At 43.9% G+C, this 19,089-nt stretch overlaps 1 protein-coding gene across 1 annotated transcript in view; it reads left to right on the top strand.

Moving 5' to 3' along the window:
* Window positions 1-19,089, top strand: part of GALK1 (galactokinase 1) — a 52,468-nt gene that overhangs the window by 30,489 nt on the left and 2,890 nt on the right. Inside the window, exons 5-7 of the mRNA XM_073608133.1 lie at window positions 722-903; window positions 9,533-9,683; window positions 16,765-16,927. Coding sequence (XP_073464234.1) covers window positions 722-903; window positions 9,533-9,683; window positions 16,765-16,927 — 496 coding nt within the window. The remainder of the gene's footprint in view (window positions 1-721; window positions 904-9,532; window positions 9,684-16,764; window positions 16,928-19,089) is intronic.

Below are 19,089 nucleotides of genomic sequence, written 5' to 3'. Positions count from 1 at the left end.
CGCCTGAAAAGGAGCTGGGCGCCTGAATAGGGGTGGCAGCAGTGGCCATGGATAGATTCATCAGTGATAGAGGGGGTGGCTGGAGAAAGGGGGCGGCGCCAGTGCGCCCTTATGGACGCACCACCACTGCTTCATACCTACCATTTGGAGGAATGCTGGCTGTTTTTTTATTTCTCTGGGAAGAAGTGTTAGCTACACTATGTGTGACCATTCACAACTGCCTTGGAGTCTTTGGAACACACTGAAAATACTTCAATGTAAATCAATGCAAAATGTCCCCTAAATGGCGCCCGTGCCGAGCGGCTGACCTCCTGTGTTCGGTAAGCAGCAGGGCAGATGCTTGGTATGAGACCCAGAAGCTAGTAGAGATCCCTAGAGTAGTGATTTCCAGCTTCCAGGGGGATCCCACAGGTATGGCACATATGTTCTTACAATGGTTCAAGCTGGATCAATGTATACTGTCACTTCTCAATTCTTCTGAAAAAAGTATTTAAAAAAAAAAGATGGAAAAATTGCCATACCTGGGATTCTTTTTTTTAACTCTTCCTCGCTCTATCTCAGACTAAATAAGCTTTGGTTTTAGATACACTTTAAACATATTTTACTACTTATTGTGTATAGTGCAAGCATTGTCCTTTCAGTCATTTGGTAAAGGTCAGCATTGTGAATAATTGATCCCAGTGCAGTAATCACCTTTTATTGTATGTTTATATCTATTCAGATCTTTAGAGGCGACACCGTTTCCCCTGACAGACCCTGAACTGTCTGTGCTTATTACTAATTCCAATGTGCGGCATGAGCTAACAGGGAGCGAGTACCCAACACGCAGAAAACAGTGTGAGGAGGCTGCCAGGGTCCTCAATAAAGAGGCTTTGAGAGATGCCAGTATGGAAGAGTTGGAGGGTGAGTCTGTTCTAAATCCTAGCAGAAAAAAAAAAACTCTCTCTTCACAGCTAAAACAAGCAAAATGTCTAAACCTGTATGTGTGGGTTACTCACCCACCCCCCCACCCCCGTCCCAACGCCCTCCTTCCATGTTTCCCAGGCTCCATGGTACAAGCATGGCATCTGTTCGCTGATCTCCCCTTTCTGCTAATGACCTGGAAGGGACGTGTAGAACATCGCTACCAGGTCCTGGTGTCAATTTCTCTTGCCAGTATGGCTGAGGAAGAAGCTTAAGGAGAATGATCTGTGCTTCATTGGAGGACAGGTGAGACAACAAGCCTTTAAGGCTCGATTCACACCTATGCATGTTGCTTTTGAGCGTTTTTGGAGGTTTTTTTGTCATGCTAGCCACGTTTTTGAGCAGCGTTTTTGTAGCGTTTTTGCGGTTTTTGTTTTTTTTTTTTTTACAGTTTTTAAAAAAAAACGCATCAAAAACGCTGTAAAAACGGTGCACTTGCGATTTTGATGCTTGTCCATTGAATTCTATTACATGCAAAACGCTGCATTTTGCATGAAAAAAAGTCCCTGACCCTTTCCAAAAATGCAGAGGTACAAAAAGGCATTGATGTGAACATGTTCCATAGGAACCCATGTTAAAAAATTCCCATGCAATTCTGCAAAATGCATCAAAAAACGCGCTAGTGTGAATGGAGTCTTAGACCTAATGTTGTCTCATTAGAGAGAGCCTGTCACCAAGCAATGCATCACGCTTGTCCCCTATGTAATGTGAAAATAAGTGGAAAAAATGAGTTGCACCCAAACCCTTGAACACCCCAAAAATGTTTTGCGCACCCCCACATAGGCGCATTTACAAATGTAAATGCATGCATCAGGGGCATGATAACCTGTTGGACTTTTAAAGCATTGCCTATGGAAACTATAGGGCACTGAAATTTGTTGCCGTTTCACAAGTGCATGCAACCTCATCTTTCACCAAAAAAAAAGGGATACATATGTGTGCAAAAAATGTCTATTGCTTTGAAAGGGTAGTATTAAAGGTTTGTTTGTTTGTTTTTTTTGTTTTGTTTTGTTTTGTTTTGTTTTTTTTTTTTAATTAACCACTTAAGCCCCAGACCATTTTGCTGGCCAAAGACCAGAGCACTTTTTGCGATTCGGCACTGCGTCGCTTTAACTGACAATTGCGCGGTCGTGCGACGTGGCTCCCAAACAAAATTGACGCCCTTTTTTTTTTCCCACAAATAGAGCTTTCTTTTGGTGGTATCTGGTCACCTCTGCGGTTTTTATTTTTTGCGCTATAAACAAAAAAAGAGCGTCAAGTTTGAAAAAAACGCATTATTTTTTACTTTTTGCTATAATAAATATCCCCAAAAAATATATAAAAAAACAATTTTTTTTCCTCAGTTTAGGCCGATACGTATTCTTCTACATATTTTTGGTAAAAAAAAAAATCGCAATAAGCGTTTGATTGGTTTGCGCAAAAGTTATAGCGTCTACAAAATAGGGGATAGTTTTTTACTAGTGTTATGGCTGACACATCGGACAATTTTGACACATTTTTGGGACCATTGGCATTAATACAGCGATCAATGCTAAAAGATTGCATTGATTACTGTAAAATTGTCACTGGCAGTGAAGGGGTTAACCTCTAGGTGGCGCTGTAGGGGTTAAGTGTGTCCTAGGGAGTGTTTCTAACTGGGGGGGAGGGGCTTTGTGTGACACTACACTGATCACCGCTCCCGATCACAGGGAGCAGAGATCATTGACAGTGTCACTAAACAGAACGGGGAGATGCTTGTTTACATTAGCATCTCCCCATTCTTCCTCACCGTGAGACGATCACGGGTATCCCCGCGGACATCGAGTCTGCGGGACCCGCGATCACGGTCAAGGAGCTCCCGGCGACGTACAGGTATGTTAATCTGCCTGTATGTGCCCTTCTGCCACAGTATATTTGCGTGAGGTGGTCGGGAAGCGGTTAACAAACCTGTCATACTTACTTGCTCTCTGCAATGGTTTTTGTAGTAATGTGCATGGACACATAGAATAACACTATTTATTTATTTTGCAGGAGCAGAAAATAATGCTAATAGCTTCTAGGAGCTTAATCACTTCCGGACCAGCTCACACCGATATACGTCGACACTTTGAAGAGGGATATTGTTGTTATGGCCGCAGCTATCTACCATAACCCCGGTATCCTCTTCTTCAGTGAGTGGTCCTGCTTCTGATAAAAGTGGTCTCTGCGGCGGATTCAACGCAAGATCACTTTTCTCAGCGGCGAGTGAGGGCCCGCTGCTCTCCGGTGCCCTCCGCCGCTTACCGTAGGAGGCGATTGGGTTCTTTCACTGGCTTAGTATGGAGACGAGTGAGGGGAAGATGGGCCCCCCCCCCCCCCCCATCTCCATACCATATCTGGGCGGAAGCGATGTCAAAACTTCTTAACCGCTTGCCGACCAGCTGCCACAGTTGTACTGCGGCAATATGGCTCGGCTGCGCGAATTGCTGCCATGTTACGTTGCTTCCAATTTCGGCCACTAGGGGAGCACGCGCCCCCTGCTCGCCAAAGTAGCCGATGTGAGTGCCCGGTGGTCGCAATCACCGCCAGGCTCGCGCGATCGCTCGGGGCACACCGAGAACCGGGATCTGTGTCTGTTATCACACAGTTTCAGGTTCTCTGTGGGGAGAAGAGACTGATCGTCTGTTCATACAGATTATTACCAGCAATCTGTCATCTCCCCTACACAGTTCTCTCCCCCCTTCAGTTAGAACACACACTGGGGAACACATTAACCCCTTGATCGCCCCCTAGTGTTAACCCCTTCCCTACCAGTGAAATTTTTACAGTAATCGATGCATTTTTATAGCACTGATCGCTGTATAAATGCCAATGGTACCAAAAATGTGTCAAAATTGTCCGACATGTCCGCCATAATGTCACAGTCCCAATAAAAATCGCAGATTGCTGCCATTACTAGTAAAAAAAAAAAAATTAACAATAAAAATGCCATAAAACTATCCCCTATTTTGTAGACGCTATAACTTTTGCGCAAACCAATCAATATATGCTTATTGCGGTTTTTTTTTTTTTTTTTTTTTTTACCAAAAATATGTATAAGACTACAGATCAGCCTAAACTGAGGAAAAAAAATGTTTTTTTATATATTTTTGGGGGATATTTATTTTAGCAAAAAGTTAAAAATATTGGGTTTTTTTCAAAATTGCCGCTCATTTTTTTTTTTTTTTTTTTTTTTTGTTTATAGTGCAAAAAATAAAAACCGCAGAGGTGATCAAATACCACCAAAAGAAAGCTCTATTTGTAGGAAAAAAAGGACGTCAATTTTCTTTGGGTGCACGACCACGGAATTGTCAGTTAAAGCGACGCAGTGCCTAATCGCAAAAAGTGCTCTGGTCAGGAAGGGGGTAAAATCAGCCGGGGCTGAAGCGGTTAAAACATTTTTTTTTTTTTTTTAATGATTTAATTTTTTATTTTATTTTTATAACCCCAGATCTCATATTTAAGAGGTCCTGTCATGCTTTTTTTCCTATTACAAGGGATGTTTACAGTCCTTGTAATAGTAATAAAAGTGACACAATTTTTTTTTTTAAAGAAGTCTAAAAATAAAAGGTAAAATAAGAAAAAAATTTTAAACGCTCCCCGTCCCACCGAGCTCACGTGCAGAGCGAACGCATACGTGAGCAGCGCTCGCATATGAAATATGTGTTCAAACCACACGTGTGAGGTATCGCCGCGATCGGTAGAGCGAGAGCAATAATTCTAGCCTTAGACCTCCTTTATAACTCAAAACATGCAACCTGTAGAATTTTTTAAACATTGCCTATAAAGATTTTTAAGGGTAAAAGTTTGTTGCCATTCCACGAGCGGGCGCAATTTTGAAGCGTGACACGTTGGGTATCACTTTACTCGGCGTAATAGTATTTTTCACAATATAAAAATAAATTGGGCTAACTTTACTGTTGTCTTATTTTTTAATTCAAAAAAGTGTATTTTGTCCCAAAAAAATTTGTGCTTGTAGCACCGCTGCGCAAATACTGTGTGACAGAAAGTATTGCAACGGCCACCATTTCATTCTCTAGGGTGTTAGAACCCCCAAACATTATATTCTTTTCTAAGTAATTTTCTAGCAAAAACGTTTTTAACTTGTAAACACCAAATCTCAGAAGGAGGCTTGGTCCTTAAGTGGTTAAAAAAAATACTAGTGTACATGGAACCTAATGCTTCGTGTACACCCTGTGTGTATAAAAGTTTGTGATCCCCGCGCTGAGACCTAATTATGCTTTTCTGTGATAAATTGCCTACTTGACTGCTGCGGTATAAGGTGTAGGTGCATTTTAATCCAATTTATAACGTGTACCCAGCGCTGTCTTCCCATTAACACTATTTCCAAAAATCATATATAAAAAGACAAAAAATCCCAAAAAATCTAAAAGTGTGTTCTTTTCATATATTATTGTGCAGTCCTTGTGCCAGTGCTTATTCTTATGCTGTGCCCTGCCATGCCGTGCTCCCCTCCTTATGTGCCCACACTCACCAGATGATGGTGGATATTGTGCCTGTATTAAGAGCAATTGCTCAACGGATAGTATTGATGGTCTGCTTGTCCCTGTAGTTCTCCAGCAGGTGGGGATGGATCCTCATGTATATCATAGGAAATATAACCAGAAGATATCCATGGTGTAATACTGTTTATTCAATTAAAAACTCGCTTTCACAGTCAATTAAAAAATGTACAATGGTACTCTTAGGCAGATTCACACTGGTCTCTGGGCTCAAGGTTAACTGGTCTAAATCCAAAATACTCCCCTTGGCTCCCATCCTATCTCCAAACAAGCTGACCCCAACATCTCCCTACAATGGGTCTCCCGAATCAAATACTTAGGGCTCCAGATCACTAACTCGATGTCTTACTTCATCAATCTTAATATTTCCCCGCTGCTTATTATAATAGCTAAGAAGTTTCAGGCCTTGAAAAACCTCCCTCTGTCTCTTATTGGGAAGATAAACTTGATAAGAATGAAAATTCTACCCCTTTTTATTGTACAACCTTCTGAATTCCCCAGTTCGGGTCCCCAAATCCATCTTTAAATCAATCGATGCCACGATTTCCTCCTTTTTGTGGCAGGGAGGAATCCCCCATCTCAAATTAGCAATACTACAACAGCCATGGGGAGAGGAGGGCCTCGCGGTTCCTAATTTCCACAAATACTTCCTGGCTGGACAGTTGACGGTGGCCCACCGCTGGCTGGCTGCTCCTCCGGATGATGCCTCTGTATCCTTGGAAGCGGCCTGTGTGGGCTCCTACGAGGCGTTGTCTCATTTGGTATACAGGGGTCTAAAAGCTTCATACCCATTGACATCCTCCATGCGCTCAGTGATGAAGGCATGGGTCATGGCCCAGGGAGGGCGATCGCCTAGCTCAACCAGACTTTCCCCTAATACCCCGCTGTGGAGGAACCCCAATTTAACCCACTTTTTTGGTTACCTAGATCCAGTAGTATGGACCAAATATGGTATCAAAACCTTGCTCCACATTGTATCAAATACTTTATTGTCATTTGATGAATTAAAACTTAAATATGATCTGCCAAACTCACACTTTTTCAGGTATATTCAACTGCGGCATACTTTTTGCTTGCAATTTGGTAGGGAGCCCCTTGACCTTGAGCCCAGTGACCTAGAGCTACTAACCCGCAGTCAATCACTGCAAAAACCAGTTTCCTGCCTATATAAAGACTTATTCCATGAAACAACCCTCCTGTTGGGGCCTTGCAGGAGAGCTTGGGAGGCTATGGCTGCGGGACTGGACAGAGACGATTGGGATGACATGTGGGGGACCACGTTCCAGTATCTAGCAGAGATAGATTGATTCATAACAAATTCCCACACAGAATCTACCTCACCTCGGCTAGACTGGCAAAGATGTTTGGGAATCAGCACTCCCTGTGCTGGAGATGCGCTGCACCCATAGCTAACTTCATGCATATTTTCTGGGAATGCCCACTAATTTAAATCTTATTGGCAAGCCATTGCCTCCCGTATAAGGTTGGTCACCTCAATTTCTATCCCTATGTCCATCAAAGTATGTCTTTTACACTTAGTGGAGCCCATGGCCACTACCAGGGCCACACGGACCCTTCTTACCCTGTTACTGTTCTACACTAAAAAGCGCATTATCCTTTCATGGAAGAGCTCTGTGTCACCGACCTTGGAGTCTTGGAAAACATTGGTCAACAAGGCAGTACCCTTTTACAAGGCTACATACTTGAGCAGAGGGGCTCTGAACAAATTTGAGAAGGTAAGGTTTGGGGGGGATGGATGGCTTCCATGGACACGGTATTAGATTAACCACACTGAGACATAACCCAAGATCCTTTGTAGCTATGGTAACATGGAAGGGCGATTGTTTTGAAGGGATAGAAGATTACTGAGTGATTGTAGAATTTGCGCACTGCACAGGATGGGCAACTCCCCTTAATTAGCCATGTCACTATGGAGCGGGGGGAGAACGTAACCATCCCATGGAGGATATCTGATAGAACAGTGTTTCTCAACTCCAGTCCTCAAGGCGCCCCAACAGGTCATGTTTTCAGGATTTCCCTCAGATGAAATGGCTGTGGGAATTACTGAGGCAGTGAAACTGATCAAATCACCTGTGCAAAATAATGGAAATCCTGAAAACATGACCTGTTGGTGCGCCTTGAGGACTGGAATTGAGAAACACTGTGATAGAACACGGGGGAGCCGTGGAATTGTAACCTTGTGTCATGGTAGACTGCCTCTGGCTAGAGGTAGGAACGATTGTGTACCTGTCTGGGCAAAGTTAGGGGGGATGTATCAAGTTTCTGTGATAACGTTTATGTTGTATTGTTTTTCTGTAGTGTACCAGCAAGTTTGTGGCCGGTTGCAGCCCACGTTGTGTGGCTTGTTATAATATGTATTGTATAAAATAAAAATAATTTTCAAAAAAAAATGTACAAGATTCTCCTCTTGTATCTGAGCATATGCCAACTCTGTCCTGGAATTCAAAGAGCCGCGGTTTGAGTTCCAATCGGCGCATATTACCTGATGAGCAATTGCTCTTAATACAGGCACAATATCCACCATCATCTGGTGAGTGTGGGCACATAAGGAGGGGAGCATGGCACGGCACAGCACGGCATAAGGATCAGCACTGGTACAAGGACTGCACAAAAAAATATAAGCAAAGAACACACTTTTAGATTTTTAGTCTTTTTATGCATCATACATTTGTTGGCACTTAAAGAGGAAGTAAACCCTGATGGGGTTTTACTTCCTCTTTTGTTTCCAGCAAACCCTGCAAAGTAAAAGAATAATGGGCTAGTATGCATCCCATACTACCCCATTATGTAGCACTTACCTGCAAATGAAGCCCACGATGTCCCCGCTTAAAGAAGCATCCTTTTTTGCCCCTCTTCCTTCCGAAACCACGGATTCTGGCTGTGTTACTGGCCGGAGCCACGTGACGTCACTCATGCGGGAGCCGCCAGTTACTGCACACGCTCAGGAAGAAATGGCACAGAGGTCTGTTTCTTCACAGTGCATGCGGCGATGACCTCATCGGCGCACTACAAGGTAAATATCTCAGAAACGGTGCACGTTTAGGGGATATTTCCACTACCTATAGGTAAGCCTTATTCTAAGCTTACCTATAGGTAAAACTCACAATCGGGGGTATACAATCACTTTAAGATTTATTTATATATATGATTTTTGGAAATAGTGTTGATGGGAAAACAGCGCTGGGTACACATGTTATAAATTCATGTACACCCTGCTTACATTTACCACGGCTGTAGGAAAACGCAAAATGGTTTTGCCGCGTTTTTCAGTTTTTTCCACGCCTGGTGGTCAAAACGTTCCTATCCTGAACGCGATTTTTCCGTGTTCAGGAGAGGGAGGTTGAATCTCACCTAAACGCAGCAGCTCCTAAACTCTGCTAAAAGCTGATGCGTACATTGACACATAGGCTTTGATGGAGTTGAGTTTAGGAGATTTGGTAAAAAAAAAAACGCCAAAAGCTCCTAAACTCAAATTTAGGAGCTGTAATGTACACGAAGCCTAAGGGCAACTTAACCTTTTTGAATATTGAGTATTAAAAATGTGCATATATTATTACGGTATTTATCTATTTTATTTTTTATTTGAGCCTGTGGAAGTCAAAGCATTGCACCCTCAACTGACGATGGTTGCAATACTTTGACTTCCACAGACCATTCCTCCAGCCCCAGGTGTGTAAGTTGTTTATGGAACTGGAAGAAGTATTAATGGTCTACAAGTGGTGATGTCTGTTCTGAAGCCTTCATTGAGAACTACAGGTCCCTCTGCTGCAGTGGCAGATGGACTTGTAGTTTTACATTCACAGATTCCTGTGAATGAATGATGCAACAGTGTAGGCAGAGCCATGCCAAATTAAAAACAAGACAGGTGTCAACGGGGGGAAGAATCCCAGATTCTGTAAGGGGTGGGGGCTGCAGCCTGCGGGCTATGACCATGTTTAATGTTACACCCTAAATATAGGCAAATCATGGCCATAAAGATGGCCTTCTCTTTAAACATGTTTTGTTTTTTTTTTGTTTTTCCTTGACAGCCAAAAAAGAGAACCTGAGTGAGGTGTGCTATAAGCGGGCACGTCATGTAATCACAGAGATTGAGCGCACTGCTAAAGCGGCACAGGCTTTGAAGAAAGGGGATTACAAACTGTTTGGCAAATTAATGGTGGAGAGCCACATCTCTCTGAGGTGAGGTAGTATGGACTGAGTAAGTTTCTATGACTATGGTTGGCCAACTGAGTTGCCTCTTAACAGAGTTTACCAATTGCAGAACAGAGATGGGGGTGGTGCTGAAAATCACATGGAGAAAGGCAGGCCATAGAGAGTGTTGATGGGGGAATCCCTCCCACAGAGGTATTGTGTTCTCCCAGCAAAGGGATGGTGCAGGGAGCCTTCCCTGCCGGGAGAACACAATGATTATTGCTAGTAGCTATAGCTGCTGGCAATAATCGCATGCTAGAAATCCAACATGCTGGTTGTACCTAAGTTGATTGATGGATAGACTTGGGTACTGTCAGCCTGCCCATAGATGGATCCATCTATGGCCGGTTAACCACTTGCCGACCGCCTCACGACGATATACGTCGGCAGAATGGCACGGGCAGGCAGAATCACGTACCTGTACGTGATCTGGCTCCCGCGGGCGGGGGGTCCGATCGTCCCCCCCCCCGGTGTCCGAGGCCGTCGGCATTTGTCCCCCGGTCCATTGGTGGCCCCCCTCCCGATCGCTCCCAGCCAATGGGATCATTCCTCTGCTGCTGTATGGTAAACAGCAGCAGAGGAAATGATGTCAGCTCTCCTCGGCTCGGTATTTTCCGTTCCGGCGCCGAGGAGAGAAGACATCAATGTGAGTGCACCAACACACACACACACATACAGTAGAACATGCCAGGCACACAATACACCCCCCGACCCCCCCCCCCCCCCCCATCACCCCCCCCCCCCCCCCCCCGGTCACACTGACAACAAGCAGTTTTTATTTTTTTTTCTGATTACTGCATTGGTGTCAGTTTGTGACAGTTAGTGTGGTAGGGCAGTTAGTATTAGCCCCCTTTAGGTCTAGGGTACTCCCTAACCCCCCCTAATAAAGTTTTAACCCCTTGATCACCCCCCGTCACCAGCGTCACTAAGCGATCGTTTTTCTGATCGCTGTATTAGTGTCACTGGTGACGCTAGTTAGGGAGGTAAATATATAGGTTCGCCGTCAGCGTTTTATAGTGGCAGGGACCCACATTTACTATCTAATAAATGTTTTAACCCCTTGATTGCCCCCTAGTTAACCCTTTCACCAGTGATCACCGTATAACTGTTACGGATGACGCTGGTTAGTTTGTTTATTTTTTATAGTGTCAGGGCACCCGCCGTTTATTACCGAATAAAGGTTTAGCCCCCTAATCGCCCGGCGGTGATACGCATCGCCCCAGGCAGCGTCAGGTTAGCGCCAGTACCGCTAACACCCACGCACGCACCATACACCTCCCTTAGTGGTATAGTATCTGAACGGATCAATATCTGATCCGATCATATCTATACTAGCGTCCCCAGCAGTTTAGGGTTTTGCCCCTCCGCCCAGCCCAGCCCACCCAAGTGCAGTATCGATCGATCAATGTCACTTACAAAACACTAAACGCATAACTGCAGCGTTCGCAGAGTCAGGCCTGATCCCTGCGATCGCTAACAGTTTTTTTGGTAGCGTTTTGGTGAACTGGCAAGCACCAGCGGCCTAGTACACCCGGTCGTAGTCAAACCAGCACTGCAGTAACACTTGGTAACGTGGCGAGTCCCATAAGTGCAGTTCAAGCTGGTGAGGTGGCAAGCACAAGTAGTGTCCCGCTGCCACCAAGAAGAAGACAAACACAGGCCCGTCATGCCCATAGTGCCCTTCCTGCTGCATTCGCCAATCCTAATTGGGAACCCACCACTTCTACAGCGCCCGTAATTCCCCCATTCACATCCCCAACCAAATGCAGTCGGCTGCATGAGAGGCATTTTCTTTATGTCCTCCCGAGTACCCCTACCCAACGAACCCCCCCAAAAAAGATGTCGTGTCTGCAGCAAGCGCGGATATAGGCGTGACACCCGCTATTATTGTCCCTCCTGTCCTGACAATCCTGGTCTTTGCATTGGTGAATGTCTTGAACGCTACCATTCACTAGTTGAGTATTAGCGTAGGGTACAGCATTGCACAGACTAGGCAAACTTTCACAGGGTCTCCCAAGATGCCATCGCATTTTGAGAGACCCGAACCTGGAACCGGTTACAGTTATAAAAGTTACAGTTACAAAAAAAAGTGTAAAAAAAAAAAAAAACAAACAAAACAAATATATAAAATTAAAAAAAAAATAGTTGTCGTTTTATTGTTCTCTCTCTCTCTCTCTCTCTATTGTTCTGCTCTTTTTTACTGTATTCTATTCTGCAATGTTTTATTGTTATTATGTTTTATCATGTTTGCTTTTCAGGTATGCAATTTTTTATACTTTACCGTTTACTGTGTTTTATTGTTAACCTTTTTTTGTCTTCAGGTACGCCATTCACGACTTTGAGTGATTATACCAGAATGATGCCTGCAGGTTTAGGTATCATCTTAGTATCATTCTTTTAAGCCAGCGGTCGGCTTTCATGTAAAAGCAATCCTAGCGGCTAATTAGCCTCTAGACTGCTTTTACAAGCAGTGGGAGGGAATGCCCCCCCCCCCCCCCCCCACCGTCTTCCGTGTTTTTCTCTGGCTCTCCTGTCTCAACAGGGAACCTGAGAATGCAGCCGGTGATTCAGCCAGCTGACCATAGAGCTGATCAGAGACCAGAGTGGCTCCAAACATCACTATGGCCTAAGAAACCGGAAGCTACGAGCATTTTATGACTTAGATTTCGCCGGATGTAAACAGCGCCATTGGGAAATTGGGAAAGCATTTTATCACACCAATCTTGGTGTGGTCAGATGCTTTGAGGGCAGGGGAGAAATCTAGGGTCTAATATACCCCATTTTTTTCAAAAAAAGAGTCCCTGTCACTACCTATTGCTATCATAGGGGATATTTACATTCCCTGAGATAACAATAAAAATGATTAAAACAAAAAAAAAATGAAAGGAACAGTTTAAAAATAAGATAAAAAAGCAAAAAAATAATAAAGGAAAAAAAAAAGCACCCCTGCCCCCCCTGCTCTTGCGCTAAGGCGAACGCAAGCGTCGGTCTGGCGTCAAAAGTAAACAGCAATTGCACCATGCATGTGAGGTATCACTGCGAAGGTCAGATTGAGGGCAGTAATTTTAGCAGTAGACCTCCTCTGTAAATCTAAAGTGGTAACCTGTAAAGGCTTTTAAAAATGTATTTATTTTGTTGCCACTGCACGTTTGTGCGCAATTTTAAAGCATGTCATGTTTGGTATCCATGTACTTGGCCTAAGATCATCTTTTTTATTTCATCAAACATTTGGGCAATATAGTGTGTTTTAGTCCATTAAAATTTTAAAAAGTGTGTTTTTTTTTCCCCAAAAAATTTCCCCCAAAAATTTTCTTGCAAAAAAAAAAAATGTTTTCATGTAAACAAAAAGTGTCAGAAAGGGCTTTGTCTTCAAGTGGTTAGAAGAGTGGGTGATGTGTGACATAAGCTTCTAAATGTTGTGCATGAAATGCCAGGACAGTTCAAAACCCCCCAAATGACCCCATTTTGGAAAGTAGACACCCCAAGCTATTTGCTGAGAGTCATGTTGGGTCCATGGAATATTTTATATTGTGACACAAGTTGCGGGAAAGAGACACATTTTTTTTTTTTTTTGCACAAAGTTGTCAGTGAATGATATATTGCTCAAACATGCCATGGGAATATGTGAAATTACACCCCAAAATACATTCTTCTGCTTCTCCTGAGTATGGGGATACCACATGTGTGAGACTTTTTGGGAGCCTAGCCGCGTACGGGACCCCGAAAACCAAGCACCGCCTTCAGGCTTTCTAAGGGCGTAAATTTTTGATTTCACTCTTCACTGACTATCACAGTTTTGGAGGCCATGGAATGCCCAGGTGGCACAAACCCCCCCAAATGACCCTATTTTGGAAAGTAGACACCCCAAGCTATTTGCTGAGAGGTATAGTGAGTTTTTTACAGGCCTCACTTTTTGTCACAAAGTTTTGAAAATTGAAAAAAAAAAACATTTTTTTTCTTGTCTTTCTTCATTTTCAAAAACAAATGAGAGCTGCAAAATACTCACCATGCCTCTCAGCAAATAACTTGGGGTGTCTACTTTCCAAAATGGGGTCATTTGGGCGGTGATTGGTTTTCAGGGCCCCGTACGCGGCTAGGCTCCCAAAAAGTCCCACACATGTGGTATCCCCGTACTCAGAAGAAGCAGCAGAATGTATTTTGGGGTGCAATTCCACATATGCCCATGGCCTGTGTGAGCAATATATCATTTAGTGACAACTTTTTGTAATTTTTTATTTTTTTTGTCATTATTCAATAAAAAAAATTAATATTCAATGGGCTCAACATGCCTCTCAGCAATTTCCTTGGGGTGTCTACTTTCCAAAATGGGGTCATTTGGGGGGGAGGGGTTTGTACTGCGCTGCCATTTTAGCACCTCAAGAACTGACATAGGCAGTCATAAACTAAAAGCTGTGTAAATTCCAGAAAATGTACCCTAGTTTGTAGACGCTATAACTTTTGCGCAAACCAATAAATATACGCTTATTGACATTTTTCTTACCAAAGACATGTGGCCGAATACATTTTGGCCTAAATGTATGACTAAAATTGAGTTTATTGGATTTTTTTTATAACAAAAAGTAGAAAATATCATTTTTTTTTCTAAATTTTCTGTCTTTTTGCGTTTTATAGCGCAAAAAATAAAAACCGCAGAGGTGAGCAAATACTATCAAAAGAAAGCTCTATTTGTGGGAAGAAAGGACGCAAATTTCGTTTGGGTACAGCATTGCATGGCCGCGCAATTAGCAGTTAAAGTGAAGCAGTGCCAAATTGTAAAAAGTGCTCTGGTCAGGAAGGGGGTAAATCCTTCCGTGGCTGAAATGGTTAAAGAAAAATGATTGGCACCTTTTCAAGAGACTCTGGAGCTAATGTGTGACCTGGAGATTCTAGGAAGCAAGCCTTTTTAAACATGCTCCATTCCTATGTCATGTGGGGCAACGGTTTTTAACCACCATGACGTTCTGGTAAAGTGGTGGGCTTACTGAAACAAGAGCGGGGTTGTACAGCACAAAAACCTTGAGTGTCCGCATGGCGAGGAGAGTAGTTCCACTATGGTTGCCCCTGGCTGTGCAGTAGAGCAGAGACACTGACAACTGTGAACTCTGAACTCTCTACATCAATGTATCCTCAGCATGCAGCATCATACTGGTAAAGTGATTGTAAACTTTCACCTTGTAAAAAACCCATTCAGTTTAAAATAGAAATGAAAGGCACACGTTTGTGTACAGATATAAAAAAAATACATTATAAATATTTTTTTTCCCTTTTCTATAAATGATCACATTCCCTCTGTTCTCATCTGCTTAAGAGCTGGGGGAGGAGAAGCAGCAGCACACTGAGCTTGCCAGTAAATGGCTGTGGAAGGGGGGGGGCGTATCAGGCCAAGTCTGATCATTGGAGGAGAGCAGGCTGAGTTCCCAGCACAGCTAGAGAACTTACCACAATGTGTTCTCCTGCTTAGCATGGTCAGTTTTTAATAGGAAAGCAGAGGGACTGGCAGGAACACCAGGGATTTCACACAAAGGAAGCAATACACAACGAACTGGATGCTTTCTCATACAAGTACATGGTACAGCAGGCACATATCAGGAATATGAAGTGTTGGGTAAACAAACACTTTGAAATACAGATTATAAATGGGAGCTGATTGAAGTGGCATGGATATTGTCGCACATGGATCAATTACTGGCAGTTAGGCACAGATGCTTCGCTCTGAACGCCCTAATTGCAGATAATCGCTCTATGTGTTATTCCAGTGGTCCCCAACCTTTTTGGCACAGGGGACCGGCTGCGTGGCAGAAAATTGTGCCAAGGCCCGGTTGGGGGGGGGGGGGGTTGGCAAGCTGGGGGTAAGCGATTTTTCGTGGGCACTCACCATAATGCAGAATTAGTGGGAGCCCTGAGTGTGTTAATTGCCACGTCGCCTGCCACCAGATGCGGAATGTCACTCGCCACGCTACCTGCCACTAGATGTGGATTGTCACTTGCCACATCACCTGCCATGTTGCCTGTCACCAGATGTGGATTGTCACTTGCCACGTCACCTGTCACATTGCCTGCCACCAGATGCGGAATGTCACTTGGCACATCACCTGCCATGTTGCCTGTCACTAGATGCTGAATGTCACTTGCCACATCACCTGCCATGTTGCCTGTCACCAGATACGGACTGTCACTTGCCACGCTGCCTGCCACTGCATTGGTGGCAGCACTGGTCCATCTAGCACAGAGGGGTGACGAGTGAAGGCAGGAGAGCGGTGAGAAATGGTGTCATCTCTCTGCTCTGTGCCGCACTTCCGACATTGAGGCTGACAGGGCAGAAGAGCAGCGATGCGGGTGGCCGGAGAGAGATGATGTCATCTCTCTGCTCCCCGCCACACCTTCAACATTGACCCTAACAGGGCGGAAGAGCAGCGATGCAGGGGGCAGAGAGAGATGTCACCTGCCTGCTCGCTTATCTCTTCCACCCAGCGCTCATATGCCAGCCGCCGGGCTCTCATGCCGCCAGGCCCGCACCTGCGGCCCGGCTGCAGAGAGACCACGGCCCGGGGGTTGATGACCCCTGTGTTATTCCATCCAATTACCTGTGGACAGCTGTGGTTTCTCTCAGCCTGTCATTGCTTTGTTCAAGCTGAACAGCCCCAATTTCCCACATCCACCTGTGAATCCAGCCACAAAAATACACCGGATCTTTGCTGCAGCTGACACATATTTGCCACGTGAATGAGACCTAAAAATTGAATAAAAATCTACTTGATAAAAATAAATGATAAGGCTGGAGGTGGAGAGGTGACAAGGGAAGCTACAACCTGAACCAGGGGCTGATCTATGGAACCAGAATGTGTGTGTCAATATCTGACTCTGCAGTATGGACAATATGTGATATATCACAACACTAGCTGTACAGAACTACTATTTTTGGAATGTAAACAGTAACCATAAATATATTTCGATGGTGGATTCAGCTGCTTGACGGATGGGGATAAATCCTGCACTGGGAATGAAAGGATAGATTTTGGGGTTCTCCCTCTACAATGACTCATTCTGTCTTCCATCACTTTCTTCCCAGGGATGACTATGAAGTTAGCTGTCCAGAATTGGATGAACTGGTTACAATCGCTCTGGAGGTTCCTGGCGTGTATGGCAGTAGGATGACAGGAGGTGGATTTGGAGGATGCACAGTGACCTTGTTAGAGACTTCAGCTTCAGAGCAAGCCAAGCAGAGAATTCAGGTGAAAGATCACCCCAAGATGATAGTTTTTGTCATCTCTGTATACAGGGTTACCAACCTGCATGCTGCAGTCACCTGTGTACACATCATACAGATCCTTATTAATGATGTGAGAAGGCCAAGATCTCTGCTCTTCTTCTCAGCCTTTTGCACTAATGTCAGTGTTGAAGTAAGGCTGTAATTAACTGCTCAGTGTTGCAGCCTACAGTTAAATTAGGATGTGATACTGAGTAATAATTACGAATGATACTAATTCTGCATGTACCTTAATTAGAGCACATCCAAAAACGATTTTTAGTTTGTGATCAATCAAGGAAAGATTACAGCCTGTCAGGTTTTTATTATGGTGTCCCTGAGATTCACCCCTCTTTCTTCAGCTCACCAGCACTGAAAGTGATGGGAAATCCAAAGTGTTATGCCCCGTACACACGGTCGGATTTTCCAATGGAAAATGTCCGATCGGAGCGTGTTGTCGGAAATTCCGACCGTGTGTGGGCTCCATCGGACATTTTCCGACACACAAAGTTTGAGAACAGGCTATAAAATTTTCCGACAACAAAATCCGTTGTTGGAAATTCCGATCGTGTGTACACAAATCCAACGGACAAAGTGCCACACATGCTCAGAATAAATAAAGAGATGAAAGCTATTGGCCACTGCCCCGTTTATAGTCCCGACGTACGTGTTTTACTTCACCTCGTTCAGAACGATCGGATTTTCCGACAACTTTGTGTGACCATGTGTATGCAAGACAAGTTTGAGCCAACATCCGTCGGAAAAAATCCTAGGATTTTGTTGTCGGAATGTCCGAACAAAGTCCGACCGTGTGTATGGGGCATAACAGTTGCCACTGGAGGGGGGGGGTTGGTGATTGGTGCAATAGAAATACAAAACCATACTACTACTAAATCACCATTACTGAGTTGTTTTAGAGGAAGCCTGTGCCAAGAGAAATTTGGAGGGAGCCAGTGCTGACCACCTTCTGTACATGTTAGCTGTCTGGATGCGTTACCAATCTAGTGACTTTAATATTTTCTGACCATAAAGAAGACCAGTCACCATGGAGTTTCTTATGCACTGACTAGTTACCTAGTGCCAGCACTGCCTGAGGTCGGAGGAGTGCTTGATTTACAACAGTGGTTATCCATTGATGAGCTAAAGGGGGCCTCAAATGCTGCCCCTGACCTCACCAATAGCTGTATATAATGTTCATGAGGACTGTCAGACTGCAGCCCTAATAGAGGAAATGAGGGTGAGAGAGTGTGCACATGCTACATTTTTGGGTTGGGATTTGCTGCAGAAGACAATATGAGTCTGGGGAACATGTTACATGAGACTAATAGAAATCAATGTTCCCACTACAGACTTCTGTATATATCATATACTAAAGGGGCCACAGGTTGGGCACCAGGGATTTAGGAAGACAGACTAAGCTTTGCATCTACAAGCCTTGCACCACCCCACTTTGCTCCTTTCTTTTCTCCATGGGCAATAAATGATTATATTGTAATATATTCCAGCCGGCTCTCCATAGATCTATATGAAATATTTTACTAGTGACACAACTGGCCCATTTCACATGTCACAGCCATGTAAAGGGTGCCTTACACCTCTCTGCACCTCAATGTCAAACAGCTCTTAGTTTGTTGGCTGTGAGCATTGAGAGAGCACTTGGAGCAGCAGAGGTGTGTGTGTTTGTTATATATATATATATATATATATATATATATATATATATATATATATATATATATAAATAAATAAAACACACACTATATTAGGGATGCACCAATGTCAGTGCCGTTAGAGTATTTTCACAAGTACTCGTATTCGCAAAAATGCTCAATACCAAAAGTTTGCTGTGCCATTTGCATCCATACAAAATGAATGGGCACAAATCGCACTGCAAAGAATCGCATTTAATTTGAACGGGAATGCAGTGCAATTCCTGTCCGAATCACATTCAATTTCCCCAAATGCTCCTGTGTGTGTTAACCCAGTAAAGAAAATGAAGTGCCATTTAGTGCACCAATATAGGCAGTTTATTAAAATGTTATAACAACTCACAAAGTAAATATCTAGTCAAATCAATATCTGCAGTGTCCCCATCCTGCCGATGATAGTAAACCACGGTTGCTGGAGGTGCTCACAGTGCTGACATAC

Source organism: Aquarana catesbeiana, linkage group LG12 (genome assembly GCF_042186555.1).
Source record: "Aquarana catesbeiana isolate 2022-GZ linkage group LG12, ASM4218655v1, whole genome shotgun sequence".
In the NCBI taxonomy this organism is placed as follows: Eukaryota; Metazoa; Chordata; class Amphibia; order Anura; family Ranidae; genus Aquarana; species Aquarana catesbeiana.
Note: the sequence above shows the minus strand (reverse complement) of the source record. Positions and strands in the feature narration are given on the sequence as shown.